The sequence below is a fragment of the Myxine glutinosa genome, chromosome 4, assembly GCF_964187855.1.
Source record: "Myxine glutinosa chromosome 4, kmMyxGlut1.1, whole genome shotgun sequence".
Taxonomy (NCBI): domain Eukaryota; kingdom Metazoa; phylum Chordata; class Myxini; order Myxiniformes; family Myxinidae; genus Myxine; species Myxine glutinosa.
This window is the reverse complement of record NC_136264.1, coordinates 77,064,195-77,083,488: the sequence shown is the minus strand read 5'-3', so window position 1 is coordinate 77,083,488 and position 19,294 is coordinate 77,064,195. Positions and strand designations below refer to the sequence as shown.

The following is a 19,294-nucleotide window of genomic DNA, read 5'->3' as shown; positions in this document are numbered from 1 at the left end:
TGGTATATGATGATGATGCCACCTTTAGTCTAACATCGGGTTGGCAGGATGGCCACAAGGTACTCACCTCCAAGCTGTCTAGCCTGGGTTTGAATCCCGACCCAGCTATGAACTGTCATCACCATTTCACAGGTAGGGTGATTCGTCAATGTGTGGGCTGTCCCTCGGATCGACGTTAAACAGGTGGCCCGTCTGCCGGCATTAGCTGGTGGATGTTAAAAATCCCATGGTGTCCTTCGCGAAGAGGGGGTGAGCTTTAGCGGTACAGCCGCACCCTCAGTCTATGATGCTTCCCCAGCAGCCTTGCGCTGCACGTGAAATAAGTCAAACATTAGACCTGCCCAGCAAGTTTGTGAAAGACTTGGGTCAACAACACCTCTCCTCCCCACAAATCGACCCTCCAAGGTGGGGATAATTTAGGCCATTATTGTGGTTGTTATGCTAGCCATGCTAAAAGTCAAGGTTGTAGGTATGAAACGCTGTTAAGATGTGAGGCTTGACGTTGTACATTTCATCAGGTACATGCGGCTCCAACGCCCCCTGCCATTCTTTGGAGTCCGGCAGGCATTGCGTCGCAGGCTGGGTGTTTATCGCTTCCTACCTCTGTTTTTCCTCCTGGGGGGTGGCATTGAGTGGTTCATGATCAACGTGAAGGGAGGAAAAGAGACATTCTGTAAGTTTCTACCATAATACCTTTGACCTGACCTGAATCACGCACCCCATTGTCAATTAATTGAATCGATATCAAATTAGAATGAAATACAAAAAAAAAGAATGAGGGAAGTCAGGCCTGTTTTTGTTGTTTTATCCTGTGTCCTCGTTACCCCCAATTCTTTGTTCACTACACGTGCCTCGAAGTACTGCACATCATCGACAAGGCCTTTGAAGTACAGTCCGGCTTCAGTAACCTTACTGGATTTTAAACATATCCCGAGTACGTCTAGGTTGGAATGGAATATGTATTTTTATGTTAAAAAATTGCATAAACGAGCAATTGAAGCCGGAGTACACTATCTTTGGTTACTGTACATCTTTTCTCGCAAGTTACATTCTATTGGCATTTTTCTAATCTCAACAGGATGAAACTTTGTCACCGTTTGAGAATTGTTTTATGTTTCTACTTCCTACACTGATATTTTCTTTGTGTACAGACGACGTGTACAGAAGAAAGCAATCGGAGCGGCAGTACAATTCCCTGCATGAACCACAAACTCGCTGAGGCTGCAGCCACGTACCCATGCCTGCTGGAGTGTCTTTGGGACAGTACTTGCGCATGCTAGCAGCAAGTATGCTCTGCATGTTCACTGGAGCACAGGTTGTGCACCGTTACTACCTGCCAGACTTGGTAAGCCTATAATAATTAAGTACTCCTATAAAATATCCAATTATCCATGTTTGCATTTGAGTGTGTGACACATTTATGATTTGGCAAATTGATGGCTTGGATCATATTTGTCACTGGGATTGATTTGATTCACGAGAACGCGTATAGCATATTACAGCAGATATGGCTTTGTTGCTCAAGCTGCGGCCGTAGACCAGGAGCGTGACGATTGCGATGATTGTCTGTTTGCTTGTCTGTTTTTCGGCATTGTAACTGGACAAGGGCAGGTAGACTGGCCAAACTTGCTACGTGCACAATTTCAGCTTTTTTCAGTTTCAGCACGTGCACAATTTCATAAAGGACTTGGGGGTCGGGGGGGCAAAGTCAAACATTAATACCCAAAACAACAAATTCTAAAACGTACTGCATTATAAAGTAAAACGGGAAAGCATCTCAAAATGTAATGCCCATCCACTTTGTACTCGAACTAAAGTTGACAAAAACGACAGTTAAATTTAAAAAATGTACATTTTATTCATCTATGTTCTCCATATTCTCATAATAAGGGTTTGCTGAAGATTTGATAAAAGCTCAAATGGTTAAAAAAAGAAAAAAAAAAGTTACGGCACAGACACACACACACACACACACACACACACACACACACACACACACACACACACACACACACACACACACACACACACACACACACACACACACACACACACACAGTGATTGCAAAACCCATCTGCCACTGTGCAGGGGATTGGATAATAATCCAAACAAGAACAATAGGTTTCACACCTGTTGGCTTTGAGTCCTAAAAAAACAATCGTTCGAATTATCATGGAACATTGTTAATTTTTTATTTAAAAAAATCTACAGAATATTAGACTTGTCCAGTGCATTATTTTTTTTGTTTTTTTTAATTAAACAGAATTCTAATGTAAACCTCATCTGGACTCGTCTAGTGTAAATCTTGGAAACCCGACTCAGTGGTGTCATGGTTTAGAGTGTCCGCTCCGAGTCTGGGAGGTCAGTGGTTCAAACCCCAGCTGAGTCATGCAAAATACTTTTGAAATGGTACGTGCTGCTTCCTGCTCAACGTTCATCATTGAAAAGGGTAAGAACATGGACATTCCTCCTTAGGAAACGCTCCACTGAGTGTGTTGAGAAAGTCGGTGCCACTGTCATGATGTCGCTGGTACCCAGAGTGCCCCAGAAAGTAGCGGCGCTTCCCCCAGCTTCTTGGCTGTATTTGTCTTGTCCAACAGTCCTGTTTTGTGTGTGTGTGTGTGTGTGTGTGTGTGTGTGTGTGTGTGTGTGTGTGTGTGTGTGTGTGTGTGTGTGTGTGTGTGTGTGTGTGTGCGCGCGCGCACGTCAGCTGCACTGAGCCGTAAATCCTGTATTTAAATAAATAAAAAAGATTAACTTGTTGGTTGCAGGCTGCCTGTTTTCATCATTATAGTTGAACTCGTGATCGTGTGAAGATTTTAGCTTTTCCAAAACTCTTGTTTTAGCTTTCATCTAGTTACCTAGCCAAGGTCCAGTTGCAGAATCAGCCACCGAAGGAGGACAGAGGTTATGATTTCCACCCTTGTCTGTCTGTCTGTCTGTCTGTGAGCAGGATATCTCAAAACATCGTGGATGGATTCGGACAAAATTTGGTGGACAGTTTCGGTATACAACAAGGACAAATTGATTAAATTTAGGTGAAAATCCAGAATCAGATATGAGTATTTTTATGTTCACCATTGAGAGATAGGGCTAAAACTGATATATAACACAATATCTTTCTTTTACGGCATAGCCCAGAGGGCAAAGGCACCTAGAACAGCGTTTGTATGTCCGTATGTCCCTCACAATCGTACACCAATCAGAGCTGAGGATCTGGTCACATGACAGGGGCGATGTAATGTAATTGTGTCTGATGTCATTACGGCATAGAACGGCTGACTCCATACACTGTCATTTTGATTTCTATGCCGTTCAGGCCGAACATATCGTCGAACCTGTCATATATCACAATTGCCATGCTCTTCCTTTACGTTTTTCATTCTAGTAGGGTCAATAAAAAAAAATATAACCACCTTTAGGGGCCATTTTACCCCGCAAGCGGGGGTTGGCCTTTTTCGGGAACCGTGGTTGTTGTTGTTTTCGGTCCCCTTTTTGAAGCAATGTTTTACGGCCGGATGCCCTTCCTGACGCCAACCCTTTTTGCCGCCTTCAACGACAAACAGGGAATTACCAGTGAACTGGCACTCAATTAGCCGACCTCGGAAGGATGACAGGCTGAGTCAACCCCCCTGGCGTTAATTCAACGATCGACCGGGATTCGAACCCAGGATCCTAGAATCCTAAGCTGGCACCCTAGCCGCTAGCCCAACACCAGGGTTCAATATACGTATACATACAGGTCAATATACGTATACATATACAGGGTCAATATACGAAAGAAAACTCACCTAACCCCCAAAAATTTGATACAAAAGATTTTTAAATGGATTCTGGTACCATTGGGCATGCTAAATAACATACTAAAAATCTAGTAACATCTGACTTCCGGAAAGGGGTCATTTTCAAGATGGCGTCCAACATGGCCACCAGGAGCTTAAAATGGCCATATCTCAATTATTATTCAACCCAGAAAGGTGGTTTTGGTGTCTAACCCTAGGTTTTAGGGCCCAAGGAATCCAATTGAATCAATAAAATTACCATCAGTTAATTATTTATTGACAAGTCCAAGATGGCATCCCAAGGTGACATCCTGATCCACTAAAATGGCTCTGTCGAATAGTAGTCAACATAGAGAGATTTTTTCAGTGTGTATACCTAGGTTTAAGGCACCCAGGAAATCATCAAAATTACTTAAATAAGCACAAAGTAATCAGGTAATCCAGTAAGCCAGGTTTACCAGCCCATTAGGCATTTGTTGTCTTATACAGTTAGTTGCTATTCATCGTCATCCTCCGACTCCTCTGGAAGAAACTTGTCATGTGGATTGTCACATTCTTCAAGTTGGCACGGTCCACAGGCAGTAGTACATGGTAGTCCATATCGTCTACAAGAGCAGCGGAGTGTCTTGCAGGCAGTGGATCAGTTACAATGAATGACCTTCAAGAGACTGTCTGGAGCAGCGTTCATTCTTGACATGTGGGACAAACTGATTATCCTGCAGGCTCCACCCCCATTTCATGGCATCCATACCCTCTTCTTTTCCCATCCACACCATGATCTGGTAGTACGCTCTACGACAGTGAAGTTTGGTAGCAGATTCAGTTGGGGGCAGACGTTCGGGTGTTACAAAAGACGAAGCAGAGACAACCTTCTTGCTGAAGGTGTTATATCGCATTGTTGCAAGGGAATCTTTGCACTTGCCACCAAAGAGGATAGCCATTACTCGGCATCCAAGGTCATCCATCACCTCTGTCGTCTGGTTTGGGATGGTGAATGTGTTGGCACAAGACCAAAGGACAGGGTCTCCTTTTACAAGCTTCTGGAAAACAGTCTTTTTGCCAACACCAAAAATCCGAGAAGTCGTGTCACAACCAGTCATGGCATGGATGAATATCAACTGAGAACACATGTCATGTCCGAGGATTTATTTTAGACGGTTGATGTCATACACTTTAAAACTGCCATCAGGTTTGGACTTGTCTGATCTGAAATAAAGGCTCTTACTGTCTCCCTGCGCATTTCCAATCTGAAACACACACTTGGTTAATTAGCTGGTGAGTCGGACGATGACGATGAATAGCGACTAACTGTATAAGACAACAAATGCCTAATGGGCTGGTAAACCTGGCTTACCTGATTACTTTGTGCTTATTTAAGTAATTTTGATGATTTCCTGTGTGCCTTAAACCTAGGTATATAACCACCTTTAGAGGCCATTTTTCCCCACAAAGCGGGAGTTGGCCTTTTTCGGGAACCGTGGTTGTTATTGTTTTTTTGGTCCCCTTTTTGAAGCAATGTTTTACGGCCGGATGCCCTTCCTGACGCGAACCCTTTTTGCCGCCTTTTAACGACAAACAGGGAATTACCAGTGAACTGGTACTCAATTAGCCGACCTCGGAAGGATGACAGGCTGAGTCAACCCCCCTGGCGTTAATTCAGCGATCGACCGGGATTCGAACCCAGGATCCTTGGATCCTAAGCCGGCACCCTAGCCGCTAGCCCAACACCAGGGTTACATACACACTGAAAATATCTCTCGAGGTTGACTACTATTCGACAGCCATTTTAGTGGATCAGGATGTCACCTTGGGGTGCCATCTTGGACTTGTCAATAAATAATTAACTGATGGTAATTTTATTGATTCAATTGGATTCCTTGGGCCCTAAAACCTAGCGTTAGACACCAAAACCACCTTTCTAGGTTGAATAATAATTGAGATATGGCCATTTTAAGCTCCCGGCGGCCATCTTGGACGCCATCTTGAAAATGACCCCTTTCCGGAAGTCAGATGTTACTAGATTTTTAGTATGTTATTTAGCATGCCCAATGGTACCAGAATCCATTGAAAAACCTTTTGTATCAATTTTTTGGGGGTTCAACCATATATTGACCCCTCGATTCAGTGTGAAACACAAACAAACCGATTGTTAAAATGACCATCAAATATCGAAAGCATCGGCGTTATAGATTTTCCAAAAACACAGTACGTATAGGCTTTAGGCTTCATGCCTCACCTTCAGGCCGCTTCGGACAAATTAGCCCAGGTTTCTTAATACAGTAGTATAATAATAATAATAATATTAATAACAACGTTAATAATAATATCGTAAATATAATCATAATACTGCAATCTCTTTGTCGTGACTGCAAGGTTAGTGGATTGAAGCGGTGTATGGTTGGTTCATTGTTGATTCTAAACAGAGGTTAAACCAGTGTCTCAATGCAATCTCATCACTTCCATGAAGACTTGCAGTACTTCAAAAAAATTTAATACTTGCATTATTTGCTAACTGATAACTGGTCGGCGTTAGTGGATTGAAGCGGTGTATGGTTGGTTCATTGTTGATTCTAAACAGAGGTTAAACCAGTGTCTCAATGCAATCTCATCACTTCCATGAAGACTTACAGTACTTCAAAAATTTTAATACTTGCATTATTTGCTAACTGATAACTGGTATCCCCACCCAGGTCATACTATCATCTTAAAGTATCAAACAAGCCCGGATACACCAATGTTAGACCTTCGGTCTTGTTTTGTTGATTCTTGTTGAATTTGCTCGTTTTCTTGTTGATTTCTTTGAATTTTGATTTGATGATTATTGCTTCGCTGTTGCATTGATTCTTGTTGTCCCCCGTCGCACCGCGGAGCGAAAGGGGGACTATGGTTTTCCCCTCCGTCCGTGTGTCCGTCCGTCCGTCCGTGTGTGCGGGCGTGCGTGCGTGCGTAAGCGAAGGACCGCATTCGAATTTGGTGTGTGGGTGCAACCCACGTCAAAATCCAAGATGGCCACCGCCATGTATGTCTGATGCCATGTATGTCTGAACCTTGTGAGCTGAATATCTTGAAAAATAAGCGAAGTACCAACTTCTAATTTGGTGTGTGGGTGTATCTCGGCATAAGGAAGAACGCTATTGAAAATTGGGTCGCCACGTCAAAATCCAAGATGGCCACCGCCATATATGTCTGAACCTTGTGAGATGAATATCTTGAAAAATAAGCGAAGTACCAACTTCTAATTTGGTGTGTGGGTGTATCTCGGCATAAGGAAGAACGCTATTGAAAATTGGGTCGCCACGTCAAAATCCAAGAGGGCCGCTACCATATATATATATGTCTGAACCTTGTGAGCGAAATATCTTGAAAAATAAGCGAAGTGCCAACTTATAATCTGGTGTGTGGGTGTATCTCGGCAAAAGGAAGAACCCTATTGAAAATTGGGGCGCCACGTCAAAATCCAAGATGGCCGCCTTGCGTCTTCCATTTTGTCAACTCGCATCACTTCACCGACGGGGGACCTAGGCGTAACGCTTGTTTTAATAGAAATCACCCAAACAAGGTATTAAGCCACTCTCAGTAAGTGGCGAAGAAGATCTCAAAGCGTTATGGACATATTTGGACGAAACAATGTGGACAGGTTGGGTGTGTAACAAGGATGAATCAATTCGATCTTGGTGAAGATCCGAATCTGTATTTGAGAGTTTTGTTAATCTTCTAAGTGATTATCATTGAGTGATGGGGCCAAAAACGATATATAGCATGATATTTCAAAAAGTTGTGGAAGACATGACAAAACTAGATGAATGAGTTGGTTAAGTGACAAGAACAAGCTGATTCGATTTTGGTTCAGACCTATCAGTGGGATACAAAACAAACTTTTCAGCCTGGTGGAGGTATGCGTTCCACTGAGTGCCGTTCTAGTTCCGTGTTAGGCGTGTTAGTATGGGCGCCATCTTGGAAAAACCGAAAAAATTTGCACCTCTACATCTCCGAAAGTGCTGCAGAGAAAAAAATTGAGACATGGCTCATTGTAAATAACTCTCCATGCAGAATAACATATGTTAATGATGATGTCATAGGTGCCTCCATTATGACATAATTTGACAAGTACAAAACTTCATCCGCTGAAGATGAAATTTCTTGAGCGTCATCTAGGTTAAAGTGGTGGAGAAAAAAAAAATGCTGACGCCATTGGTCATGTGGTTCGGCCACCATATTTGTTTTAACAAAAGCCTTAAAAACCACTAAAACATGTCCTGTGGGGGGTCTGCAATCTCTGATTGCTCTTTCTTGTTCCGTTTTGTTTTTACATCCTCAAATAATCTCTTGTCTTGCCCTAGAGCATTCCAGAAATTCCACCAGAACCTGGAACGCTTCATACTCGACTGCTGGGCATGGAAACAAGTGCTTCTGCAAAAGCAATACCTTCTTCGGAGTCACATGAAGAGAAACCTGGAAGCAATTTGTGAAATTACAAGGATGCTGCTTTGTACCACACTGCTCAAATAGTGATTTTTGTTCTGTAATTATAACAAGTACTGAGTGATTATGTTGGCCCAGTAAAGTTTCATGTTTCACCCGATTATGGAAGTTTTTTTTATTGAGACATAGGCTTTATGAAATTGTGCAAACTTTAATTAGACTTCATCTATATATATAAAAAAGTTTTTGTTTTTCTGCACGCGCTAATCTCCAGAACGGTGAAAGATAGGAGGAAACCTCTGAAACAAAAATGTCGGTACGGGCTATAGCCGCCGGGAAGGTTATAGGCCAGGTGGCAAGGCCGCCTCGGCCGGGCTGGGCCCATTTCGCAATAAATCTTCTATCTTCTTCTTTCAAAATTATCTTGAAGTACAACTTATGCACTTAATAGGAATATCTGACTGATTGCAACACATGCTTTCAAAATTCTCTCTCGCGGGGCCCGACAGAAGAAAGAACAAGAAGACGTCATGCGGAGCACGTTACTTGCAAAATTCCCCCCCCCCCCCCCCCCCAAGAAAAAAAAAATTACATTGATACGGCAAATTGTCCATTTCATCAAGATTAAAATTGACAATCTTGATCAAAGCTCAGGTCAATAGGAAGAAAAGTGACTTTTTCAGATGAAAAATGATGATTTTGGTAGGTTGACCTTCGACCTCAAATAGTTAGTTTCCCTATTTAGTGACAATGTGCAAATGCTGTTCAATTTTCAAGTCAATCGGATGAAAATTGAGGATTTAAAAAACTTGGCCTATGTTGACCTCAAAAATAGTTGGTAGTTGAATTCAGTGACCAGATATGCAAGTCCTCTTCAAATTTCAAATCAATCGGATGAAAATTGAGGATTTTAGAAACTTGGCCTATGTTGACCTCAAATAGTTCATTTCCCAATTTAGTGACTCAATATACAAATGCTATTCAATTTTCAAGTCAATTGGATTTAAAACGGCGATTTTAGAAATTTGACCTCCAGATGACCTTTGACCTCAAAATCAATAGGCTTCTCAATTGGGACGACCTATACAACTTGATAAAGTTTCGTGACGATCGGTTTAGAATTGTGACATGTAGGCCGGTGACAAACAGGCAAACAGACGGAACCACAAAGGCAACCGACCAATATACTTGCAAAATTCGATTTGCAAAATCGTGCAGACAGGCAAAATCTTCGATTTTGCAAGTAACAAGGAATCGTTGAGCACTAACTGATACTGGGCTCGCGTCAGACGTATGTACAGAAGATTAAATTCATTTAAAAAGAACCCGGGCAAGGCCAGGTGCATTCAGCTAGTTTTCAATATAACTTTATGAACCTTACCTTAAGACCAACGCATTTGATTAAGCTCGTCTTTCATTTCTTTCCAGTGGTACATCATGAAACCAGACATGTACATCAAACATGAAACCACTTGAGAGAACCAGAAAACTATATTTATCCAACTTCACGATTGAACTTTCAAACTTGTGTCTTTCCTTTAAAATCTGGTGGTGCCTTGTCAAGTCTGTCTGTTTCGCAAACCACTCACTGTCTGTACCCAAATTTCCCAATCACACCTAACTGTCCCCTTGGACTCGCTCTGTGGATTTTGCATCTGAGACGGTGGAGAAGTTTTTGGCAACCTTCGACTGATTCTGAAACTGGACAAAACTTTATTAAGATTTGCCCTATCAGAATGAAATTGCCCTCGAGATAGCCCAGAACAAGGTGCATTTATGCTTAATTTACATCATACCCTTCCAGGTTAAAGGTCAAGGCCTTACACCCCCAGGCGTACTAAACCACCATTTACATTGTAGATGGGGGACATGTTTTCTTTATTTACACTCTATTCCTAAAACGGTGATAGTCAAGGGTCATATGGTGTTTGAAAAAAAAGAAAAGAAAAAAAAAAGGCATTTGGCAAATTGCATCATTGGATGTCCACAGTTAAGTCACAGAAGCCTCCACGGCCAGAGGAGAGTAACTCTTGGTGATTGCAGGTATCGAGTTAACTATTGATGCTCTTTAAAACAAAGCTGGAAATCACAAATTGTTAGACAGGTACTTTAATTTAGAAAAGACAAATCCAGCAAAGGACTTTTTTTTCTTTTTCTTTTTTACGTTCCCACATAAGCAAGAGGCCCAATAGGATAGCGTAGAGCCCGAGACCAAGAAGTACGCACACTAGCCTGAGTTTGAATCCCAACCCAGCTACTATAAACTGGTTCTGCCAAAGCAGTTTCTTGGCAAGGTTTACACAATTCAATATCCCATCTCCAACTTTGCCAAATTTAATAATAACCACCATTCCTTTCAGTGTGAGGCATAGAGGAGCTGACAAGTGCTGAAGCAGTTCCATCGTCTAAGGAGCACAATCCTGGATGGGTCACCATTCCGACACAGGATACTCGAATGGCCCATTAATCCCAGTAAGCTGTTACTCGTTTTGTCATCCTTGCAAGGATGACAGGCTGAGCAAACAACCTAGTGTTAAATTCAATGGCATGACAGGGGCTCAAACCCAAGACCCTAAGATCTCAAGCCAGCCACCTTAACCATTAAGCAACCACACGGTTTGCCTAATTTAATACACCCTCAATATGTAGAGCATTCGGTAATCATATTGACAAATTTTATAATTCTTTAATTAATTTAAGCCGAATTTAATGAAAAAAGTACACCCACTCTCCACATGAGCAGCAGGAAGGGTCGGTCATGTTATTCTGGGGTATATAGATTACAGTAGATCTATGCCCAAAGAATGTCAGGGGTGTGTTCGGTTACCAAGTGGCTTAAAAGCATTCAAGCAAGCATTCTATTCAAACTCGTTGATAATTAATTAGCAATGGCTAGCTTGACAAACACTAGAGAGCTGCTTGGTAACTGAACATACCCTGGGTTTCCTCTCAAATTAGTGTTAACCAGCAGTAGCAACTGTTTCAAAATGTAATCAACAATCATACGTGTTTGTGGTTTATAATATTTTTGGGGTGCCCCACAAAACTCCAACAAGCTATACAGTATACATGTTAACACGGCCTTAGTGCAAGGATGAAAACCCCCTTGGGGAGGGGGGAGCAAATGAAGTGCTGCAACCTCCATCGTGTGACCCATAGTCCTCCTGCCACGTTTGGTTGAGATTGGATAAATTTAGACCACATTGGTCCAAAAGAGACAGACACCAAATTGCGTATTTTAGTACAAGGAAAAACCTGCAAAGGTTCTCCGTCACTATACCAGTCAATGCAGCTTCTGCCACGTCACTGTTTTTAATATACCAACATATTGTTGCGGATATGGGATTTGGCCTCCATATCCGCTTGTAAATATTCCCCTATTTCCCCAATACTCCCCAACTATCCCCAATCCCCCATTCCCTAGTCCCATTGTCTGTAAACAACACTCTGTAGAACCGACCTTCCCCTTTTTCCCCCATTAAATGTCGTGCCCAGGTTCACCGCATCTCACGTAGACAACTATAGGACCTCTTGCTAGTTATTCTTAGTCTATGTCAGTTAAGGACTCGTTTCCATTAATTCTGACTCTTCGTTGCACCAGAATGTGATTGTATGGCACCAGTAGTGAGTTTAGGACCTCCCCATACCTCCTCCCATCTTCCCCATGAAACAACAACAACAACTACAACAACAACAGCGCGCAGGGAGTGTGCGTCCTCACTCCGGCTCGGTTAGCCGCCATTGCCCATGTGCGCCGACGGGGTTACCACGAAGGGGCTGACTGTCGGCCCCTCGTCAAGGGCGGAGCCCGGTAACCCCCCGCACCCAATAAGAAGCAACGGGCCGATTCCATCTGAGGCGGAGCTAACGAGCCGAGGGCGTGTCACTCCCCGCCGGATATACGCAGCGACTTACCGGACGTGACGTCAGATGCGCCCCGAGCTTGAAGTGAAGAGAACCAGTCGCCACCTCTGAGCGCTGAGAGACCTCCCGCATCTCTGGACCGGACCGGGTCGATTCTGCCCCTGAGCCAAGGTGCACCTTGAGCCTCGACTACCTGCCCTTCCTTGCCATCAATCCCGGTGTGAGTCAGTCTTGTCCCGTTTATCTGTCGTCTGTCGGGGCTACTATAAGACCGTAGTTAAGTGCCGACCTTCCTATGCTGTCTCTCTCGTCCTTGTAATCTAACGTTCCGAAATATTATAACCTCCTCCGGAGGTCTTGAGAACTGTACCCCTGGTGTCGTGTCATTTTAACCCAGCCGTTGTGTCCTTTCCTCAATTGATTTAGCGTAGCGCGACTCGGCCAACGTTCGAGTATAATCGGGTAAACTGTGCAGACGCGGTCATACCAAACCGCTCGGTAAACCAACATCCACAACCGCGTCTGTAACATTTGGTGTCGAGGAGTTGGATTCGGACCTGGGACTAAATTTGTTAGGCCCAAATTTTGGAACACCAATTGTACCATTAGTGTAACAATTTGGTGTCGGGAAGTGGGATTCGATGCGGAGCGCGTTTCACGCGCTCGAAATTATAACGGCGAAATTTGATTTTGTTTTACGAAAATAAAAACCCGAATTTTGAAAGTCGCGCTATGGCAGACCAAGACGGCTGGGTTCCGGTAGAGAGTGAGGCAGGGTCGATCCAGGACCAAATTGAGGGACAAGAGGAGAGCGAAGCAGTGAGGGTAGCAGATTCGCAAAATAGCACCGTCACGCACGAGGTAGCGGGCGCGCAAAATGGCGCCTCGCAGATGGCCACGGCGACCACGCCCGCGACCGTGGTAGCGCCGCAGGTGGATTCGAACCTTTTTATGTTGCAAATGGGGGCCCTTATGGAGAGGCTAGAAGCAAAAATGGGGGTAATGGGAAACCAAATGGGGGTAATGAGGGACGAAGCGAGGGGTACCGGTGAGAAGTTAGACAATAATTTTGAGGGGTTAGACAACGGGATAAAAGAGGTAAAGAATGGGTTAACGGGGGTGGAAAACAGAATGGCTGCCCAGGAGAATCAGTTAGAGGGGGTGAAAAATGGGTTAATGGGGTTAGAAAACAGTATGGAAGGCAAATTGAGGGACATGAGGGACCAAGCGGAAAGGGAAGTTAAACAAATGGAGCAGCGGATAGAGGGGGTCAGAATGGGGGTAGAAACCAAACTGGATGCTCACAGGGAGGAAATGGAGCAGATGAGGGTGGCATCTGGGCAGGAGATGCAAGTGATGGGAGAGGAGATCAGAAGAGGTGTGAGTGAGGAGGTCGGAGGAGTGCGCGAGGAGGTGAGGCACTGTAAGGAGCACATGGAGAAGGAGGTGAGAAAGGGGACTGTAAAGTTACAAGGGGGCATAGAGGAACTGACGCAGGAGGTGGAACAGCTGACGGAGGGACAAAAAGGACTAACGGAGCAGGTTCAAAGGAACACTGCGGTATTAGGAGGGTTAAAAGCGACACAGAAAGAACTAAAAGACGACTTGATAGCGACGAAGAGGGAATGTCAGATGGTACGTGAGGGACTGACAACGAGGTTGGACGAGGTGATAGAGGTAATGGAGACGAAGGACCGGCAGGTGAGGACGCACATGGAAACGGTCAAGGTAGCCTTGGAGGACGAGCTTGAGGAGACGTACCGGGGAATAAAAGAGGTGAAGCAGAAATTAGAAGAAGTGGAAGAAGGGGTGAGCGAAATTAAGAAGCGACGGAGAGGGGATAAGAAAGAGATAAAAGAGGAGATAAAAGAATTGGTCCAAAGTCTGTGTTTGGATCGTGATGATGTGCTCATTAACCGGATGAGGGATTCGCAGGTGATGGAGGAGAAGCGAAGAGGAAGAGGACCCGGTGTAAGTGGTGACCAATATGGTCGTGCGTATGATGCGCCAGGGGATTTAATAAGCTTGGGGGTCGAGATAGACCCGGGTGTTCGTGAGAGGCCGTTGGTGAAGTGTGCGACAGGTCTGGTGTGCGAAAAAGGAGGTGTGCAAGAAAGTCCGATTCTGGGGTGTGTGAGGAAAAAGTGCGTGCCAAGGAGTGAGGGTGCTGGCGAGAGTGAGTCGGTCGTAGCGCGTGTGCGAGGGAGCACATGGAAGCGCGGTGTGGTAAGTGTTACAGAGGGTGTGACGGGAGAGTGTGCGCAAGAGTGTGCGCGAGAAAGGTGTGTGACGGACAGGTGCATGGGGAAAGAGTGCGCTGTCAAAGGCAAGGAAGAATGCACGCCTGTGGTGAGTGTTACAGAGGGTGTGACGGGAGAGTGTGCGCAAGAGTGTGCGCGAGAAAGGTGTGTGACGGACAGGTGCATGAGGAAAGAGGGCGCTGTCAAAAGTAAGGAAGTGTGTCCACCTGTGGTGAGTGTTACAGAGGGTGTAACGGGAGAGTGCGCAAGAAAGGTGTGTAACGGACAGGTGCATGGGGAAAGAGTGCGCTGTCGGGAGTAAGGGTGAGTGCGTTGTCAAGAGTGGTGGTGAGAGGAGTGAGAGTGACAAGGAGCGTGAGTTGGTTGTGATAGGTGAGCGAGGATGGACACCTGGAATGGAAGGATGCACACCTGGAATGGTAGAGCGTGAGTGGGAATGCACGCTGGAATTGGTAGTGAGGCACGTGGTTGGGTGTGCGAATGAGAGCACACCTGTGATCGTCACAGAGGAGGTGACCGAGGAGGGGGCGCGAAGAGGTGTGTTGGTGAGGTGTGCGACCAACGAATGTGTGCCAAAGTGTTCGGTGGTCAGGTGTGTGACCAAGGCTGTGAGTGGAATGAGGGTACCTGGGTGTGTAAGGAAAGGTACGAGCATGGAAACGGCTGGATGTGTGAGCAAGGAACGGGCTGCGGGGTGTAAGCATGCAGGTGAGGCATCGAAGGTAACCGGGTTAGAGGTTAGAGCGACTTTTAGCCGAATCGGGCCCTCGGTGCGTGCTGGGCCTCGCTTTGAACGGCCGCGTCCGTGCTCCACTAGGCGGAGCGGGCGGCTGGATAGGAAGGGTCGTCATGGCGACCACTTTTTGTTGAGGCATTCCGGCGGGTCGAGATCGAGCCATGGGATGGCTCCGTGCCGAGAAGGTGCGTGGGATCTCGGCCCGGGTAAACCTCCTTCCCTGCACCGAATGCGGGACGTATCCAGCCGCTGGCACCAAACAACCCGCATTCATGGCTTGGCTTTACGAAGCCGGGCTTTGGACAGGAATTGGCGCACCGAGAGGCATTAGTAAGTAGACCGTGTGATGAGGTTAGTGTTTTGGACCCAAAATTAGAAAAAAACAAAATTTGATGATTGGCAAAGGATTGGCAGTAATGATTGGCAGATGATGGGTGGTGATTGGCAAATTTTTGATTTGTTGAAATTTGACGAGCGAAATTGGTAGTGGGAGATGCCCGATGTGGTGGGATGGCAACTCTGCCACCCTTCCCATGTGGGGCAAATGCGCTATAGTTTATGGGGTGTATGGCAGTGAAAACTAGCCCGGGTGGGTTAGGTTATATTGTGTGTAGGGATCTAGCGAAGATGACATTAGGTAACGTTAAGTTTAGTTAGTGACTGATACCTGTAGTGGGGACGCAGGTAGATTAGTATGGATGATAATGACGAGGGAGCGCAATAGTTTAAAGGGACGACAGGGAAGCGCAAGTTTCAGAGGGGAGTAGTTAGCTGAGATGATGCCGTGTGTGTGAGGATTGAACAGGTGTGATTGAACAGGTGTGATTGCACAGGTGTGCAACTGAACAGGTGTGTGGAGCAGTGTGGAGCAGTGAGTGTTGTGGATCAGCGCGAATGCGCTTGGGGAGAGAAGGGTGCAGGTGGCACCAGGTGTGAGAGCACAGGTGTGCAAGTACAGGTGTGTGGAATATATGGAGCAGAGAATGAGTGGTGTGGAGAGAGTTGGAGTAAGTGGTACGGAGTGGTGTGCATGGTGCGAAGGTGTGGATGGGGGAAGAGTGGACCCCTTTCACGAGTACCCGGGGCGGGTAGTGTAAGTGTTAGGTAGAGGGTATAGGTAAATTGTGGTTGGATATTGGCATTTGTGGTGCGGTTGCAGAATGGTATTGTGGATGGGTGCATTAGTGTTGTGGAAATGGCTGGGCGTGTAGCCTGTTAGTGTGTGTAGTTGGTTTGGGCACTCCACCACTGTGAGGATGTCGGCCAGGTGAGGCCGCAGGTGGGCTCTGGGAGCCGGTAGAGTTGTGGATGGGGCCCGAGGATCCGGAGGATGGACCCGGGTAGCCCAGTGCCAGAGAGGGCACCGAGTGGGGAGAGCGCCAGAGGGCCTTCCCCAGGTAGTTAGGTTAGGGTAAGGAGCAGGTAAGCTCGGAGGCAACTGCAGTGGTGGAGGTGTGCAGGTGGGTAGACCCGCTGGGAGAGGTACACGCCACAGCCCAGAAATTGTGCGAGGGCACCGGGAGATGAATCGGGGGAGTGAGACCCCAAATTGAAAAGCACCACAGTTTCGTCAATGGGAATTGGTTTTTAGAACCCATAGTGTAAGAGGGCCAATGGTTTGGCAGGAGAAAGACCCCGGGTAATGTAAAGTTGTTAAAGTCATTTAGGAAATAGTTAGGATTGATGAACCTGTCGCACCATACGCAGCTACTTACCTGTGGTGATGATGATGACTCCACACCTGTGTTTTCTTTGTTTTGTGTTGCAGGAAGTAAGGATTGCTGTTGGATTTGTGAGACGCATCACGACGTGGATGAGACATTGGGGTGATTCCATCTCTCCCTCCCTAGGAGGGACTGATGATGAATTGGTGATGGCAAATTTTGATGAGAGTTGAAAATGGCAAATTTGATTGGTTAGGAGGGAGAGAAGACGAATTTGGTATATGGGAGGAACGGGGAAGACAGTAGGGACGTTTGTTGATTTGTAAAGTAGATGTTTATGGGTAGTGTTGTGTTTTGTGGATACAGTAAGGGGTAAGGGAGGGGCCATGTAGGTTACCTGGTGGGGGGGGGGGGGTGTACGGTAGGAACGTACCTGTCTCACCTGGTTCCCATGTGCCCCCAGTGTGCATCATCTTGTATTGCGTGCACTTTTGCGCCCTTACCACCTTACTCACTTGTCTTCTTCTTTTGTCTCCCACCTCCGAGGATCTGGCTTTGGGGCAGAGAGAGAGGAGAGAGAGGTGCTGGCTCCGCAGTTGTGGGCCTGCACTTTCGCTGCTTGCTGCCGGGATCGATACACCATATGGACCGCAATTTTGGTGGCCACCCACAATGGACCGCAGTTCTTTTGCGGGCAAGCACCACCCATGGATGGACCTATGGGTCAACGTGGCACCTATGCCATACAGGTGAACCACTAATAGTTTGCCCCCTGACGGCCACAATAAAGAAATGGACGCGGTTGGCGCCTTTCTTTATTTTTAAAGAAGCCGGAACACCAAGTGCACCACACGAAGGCAAGACCAGCGGCAGAACATCGGCCGGCTGCGACACCACCGGTGATTTATAGACACTTTATTGGTGCACCGGATGGTGCTGACTGTACATGATGGGGTGGTGCTTTTGGTGCTTGGAAGGGGTGCTCTGCACATTATTAAAGGCCGTAAGGCCACAGAGCACTCGTGGGTTGGTGTATCGATGCTGGCATGCGTGCTCCCTCTATGCATAACATCTGCATGTGTTCCTCCAAAAACAGGTCCTGGATCGTAGTGTAAATATCAGCGTAGTCTTGTAAATAATGCTCCCTACCGGCTGTATGTTTAGTTTGCGAATTCTTTCCGCGATTCGATTATCCTGTGGGTGTGTTTCTGTGAGGAGAAGGGTGCAACGTCGCAGGGGGACATATTTACTCATTTGTGAATATCTGTAAAACTGTCGCACTCAGGGTAGAGTTAATAGTAGAGGGAACTACATCTGAGTGCCACACTAAAATAGGTAAAAATTTATCGGGTCGGGACGCCCCGAGGGTAGAGGAGGGTGCAATGTTGCGGATATGGGATTTGGCCTCCATATCCGCTTGTAAATATTCCCCTATTTCCCCAATACTCCCCAACTATCCCCAATCCCCCATTCCCTAGTCCCATTGTCTGTAAACAACACTGTAGAACCGACCTTCCCCTTTTTCCCCCATTAAATGTCGTGCCCAGGTTCACCGCATCTCACGTAGACAACTATAGGACCTCTGGCTAGTTATTCTTAGTCTATGTCAGTTAAGGACTCGTTTCCATTAATTCTGACTCTTCGTTGCACCAGAATGTGATTGTATGGCACCAGTAGTGAGTTTAGGACCTCCCCATACCTCCTCCCATCTTCCCCATGAAACAACAACAACAACAGCGCGTGGGGAGTGTGCGTCCTCACTCCGGCTCGGTTAGCCGCCATTGCCCATGTGCGCCGACGGGGTTACCACGAAGGGGCTGCCTATCGGCCCCTCGTCAAGGGCGGAGCCCGGTAACCCCCCGCACCCAATCAGAAGCAACGGGCCGATTCCATCTGGGGCGGAGCTAACGAGCCGAGGGCGTGTCACTCCCCGCCGGATATACGCAGCGACTTACCGGACGTGACGTCAGATGCGCCCCGAGCTTGAAGTGAAGAGAACCAGTCGCCACCTCCGAGCGCTGAGAGACCTCCCGCATCTCTGGACCGGACCGGGTCGATTCTGCCCCTGAGCCAAGGTGCACCTTGAGCCTCGACTACCTGCCCTTCCTTGCCATCAATCCCGGTGTGAGTCAGTCTTGTCCCGTTTATCTGTCGTCTGTCGGGGCTACTATAAGACCGTAGTTAAGTGCCTACCTTCCTATGCTGTCTCTCTCGTCCTTGTAATCTAACGTTCCGAAATATTATAACCTCCTCCGGAGGTCTTGAGAACTGTACCCCTGGTGTCGTGTCATTTTAACCCAGCCGTTGTGTCCTTTCCTCAATTGATTTAGCGTAGCGCGACTCGGCCAACGTTCGAGTATAATCGGGTAAACTGTGCAGACGCGGTCATACCAAACCGCTCGGTAAACCAACATCCACAACCGCGTCTGTAACAATATTTTATAGGTACCGTTTTTATACATAAATATACAAGGGGTTACTAGCCCGACCTTGGTCAGATACACTAGCTTATTGACAGAAATGTCAGGTCATTGAGGAACAATATGATAAACAGCGAAGCAAGG

At 46.3% G+C, this 19,294-nt stretch overlaps 2 protein-coding genes across 2 annotated transcripts; both read left to right on the top strand.

Moving 5' to 3' along the window:
- The first annotated feature begins 33 nt into the window (after positions 1-33).
- UQCC5 (ubiquinol-cytochrome c reductase complex assembly factor 5) lies at positions 34-8,365 on the top strand. Its single transcript, XM_068112779.2, has 4 exons — positions 34-59; positions 519-673; positions 1,152-1,345; positions 8,124-8,365. Exons 1-3 carry the CDS (start codon positions 49-51, stop codon positions 1,217-1,219), a joined length of 234 nt encoding a protein of 77 aa, XP_067968880.1. The 5' UTR covers positions 34-48; the 3' UTR covers positions 1,220-1,345; positions 8,124-8,365.
- Positions 1,238-8,365, top strand: UQCC6 (ubiquinol-cytochrome c reductase complex assembly factor 6). Its single transcript, XM_068112778.2, has 2 exons — positions 1,238-1,345; positions 8,124-8,365. The coding sequence occupies exons 1-2, from the start codon at positions 1,238-1,240 to the stop codon at positions 8,250-8,252; spliced, it is 237 nt and encodes a 78-aa protein (XP_067968879.2). The 3' UTR covers positions 8,253-8,365.
- Positions 8,366-19,294: the final 10,929 nt, after the last annotated feature.

What these genes read in the sequence shown, in the direction of transcription:
- UQCC5 (XM_068112779.2), top strand. An exon ending in GGGAGGAAAAGAGACATTCT is followed by an intron (nt 674 to 1,151) that starts GTAAGTTTCTAC and finishes CTTTGTGTACAG; the next exon opens with ACGACGTGTACAGAAGAAAG.
- UQCC6 (XM_068112778.2), top strand. Translation starts at nt 1,238, where the DNA reads ATGCCTGCTGGAGTGTCTTTGGGACAGTACTTGCGCATGCTAGCAGCA. An exon ending in GTTACTACCTGCCAGACTTG is followed by an intron (nt 1,346 to 8,123) that starts GTAAGCCTATAA and finishes GTCTTGCCCTAG; the next exon opens with AGCATTCCAGAAATTCCACC.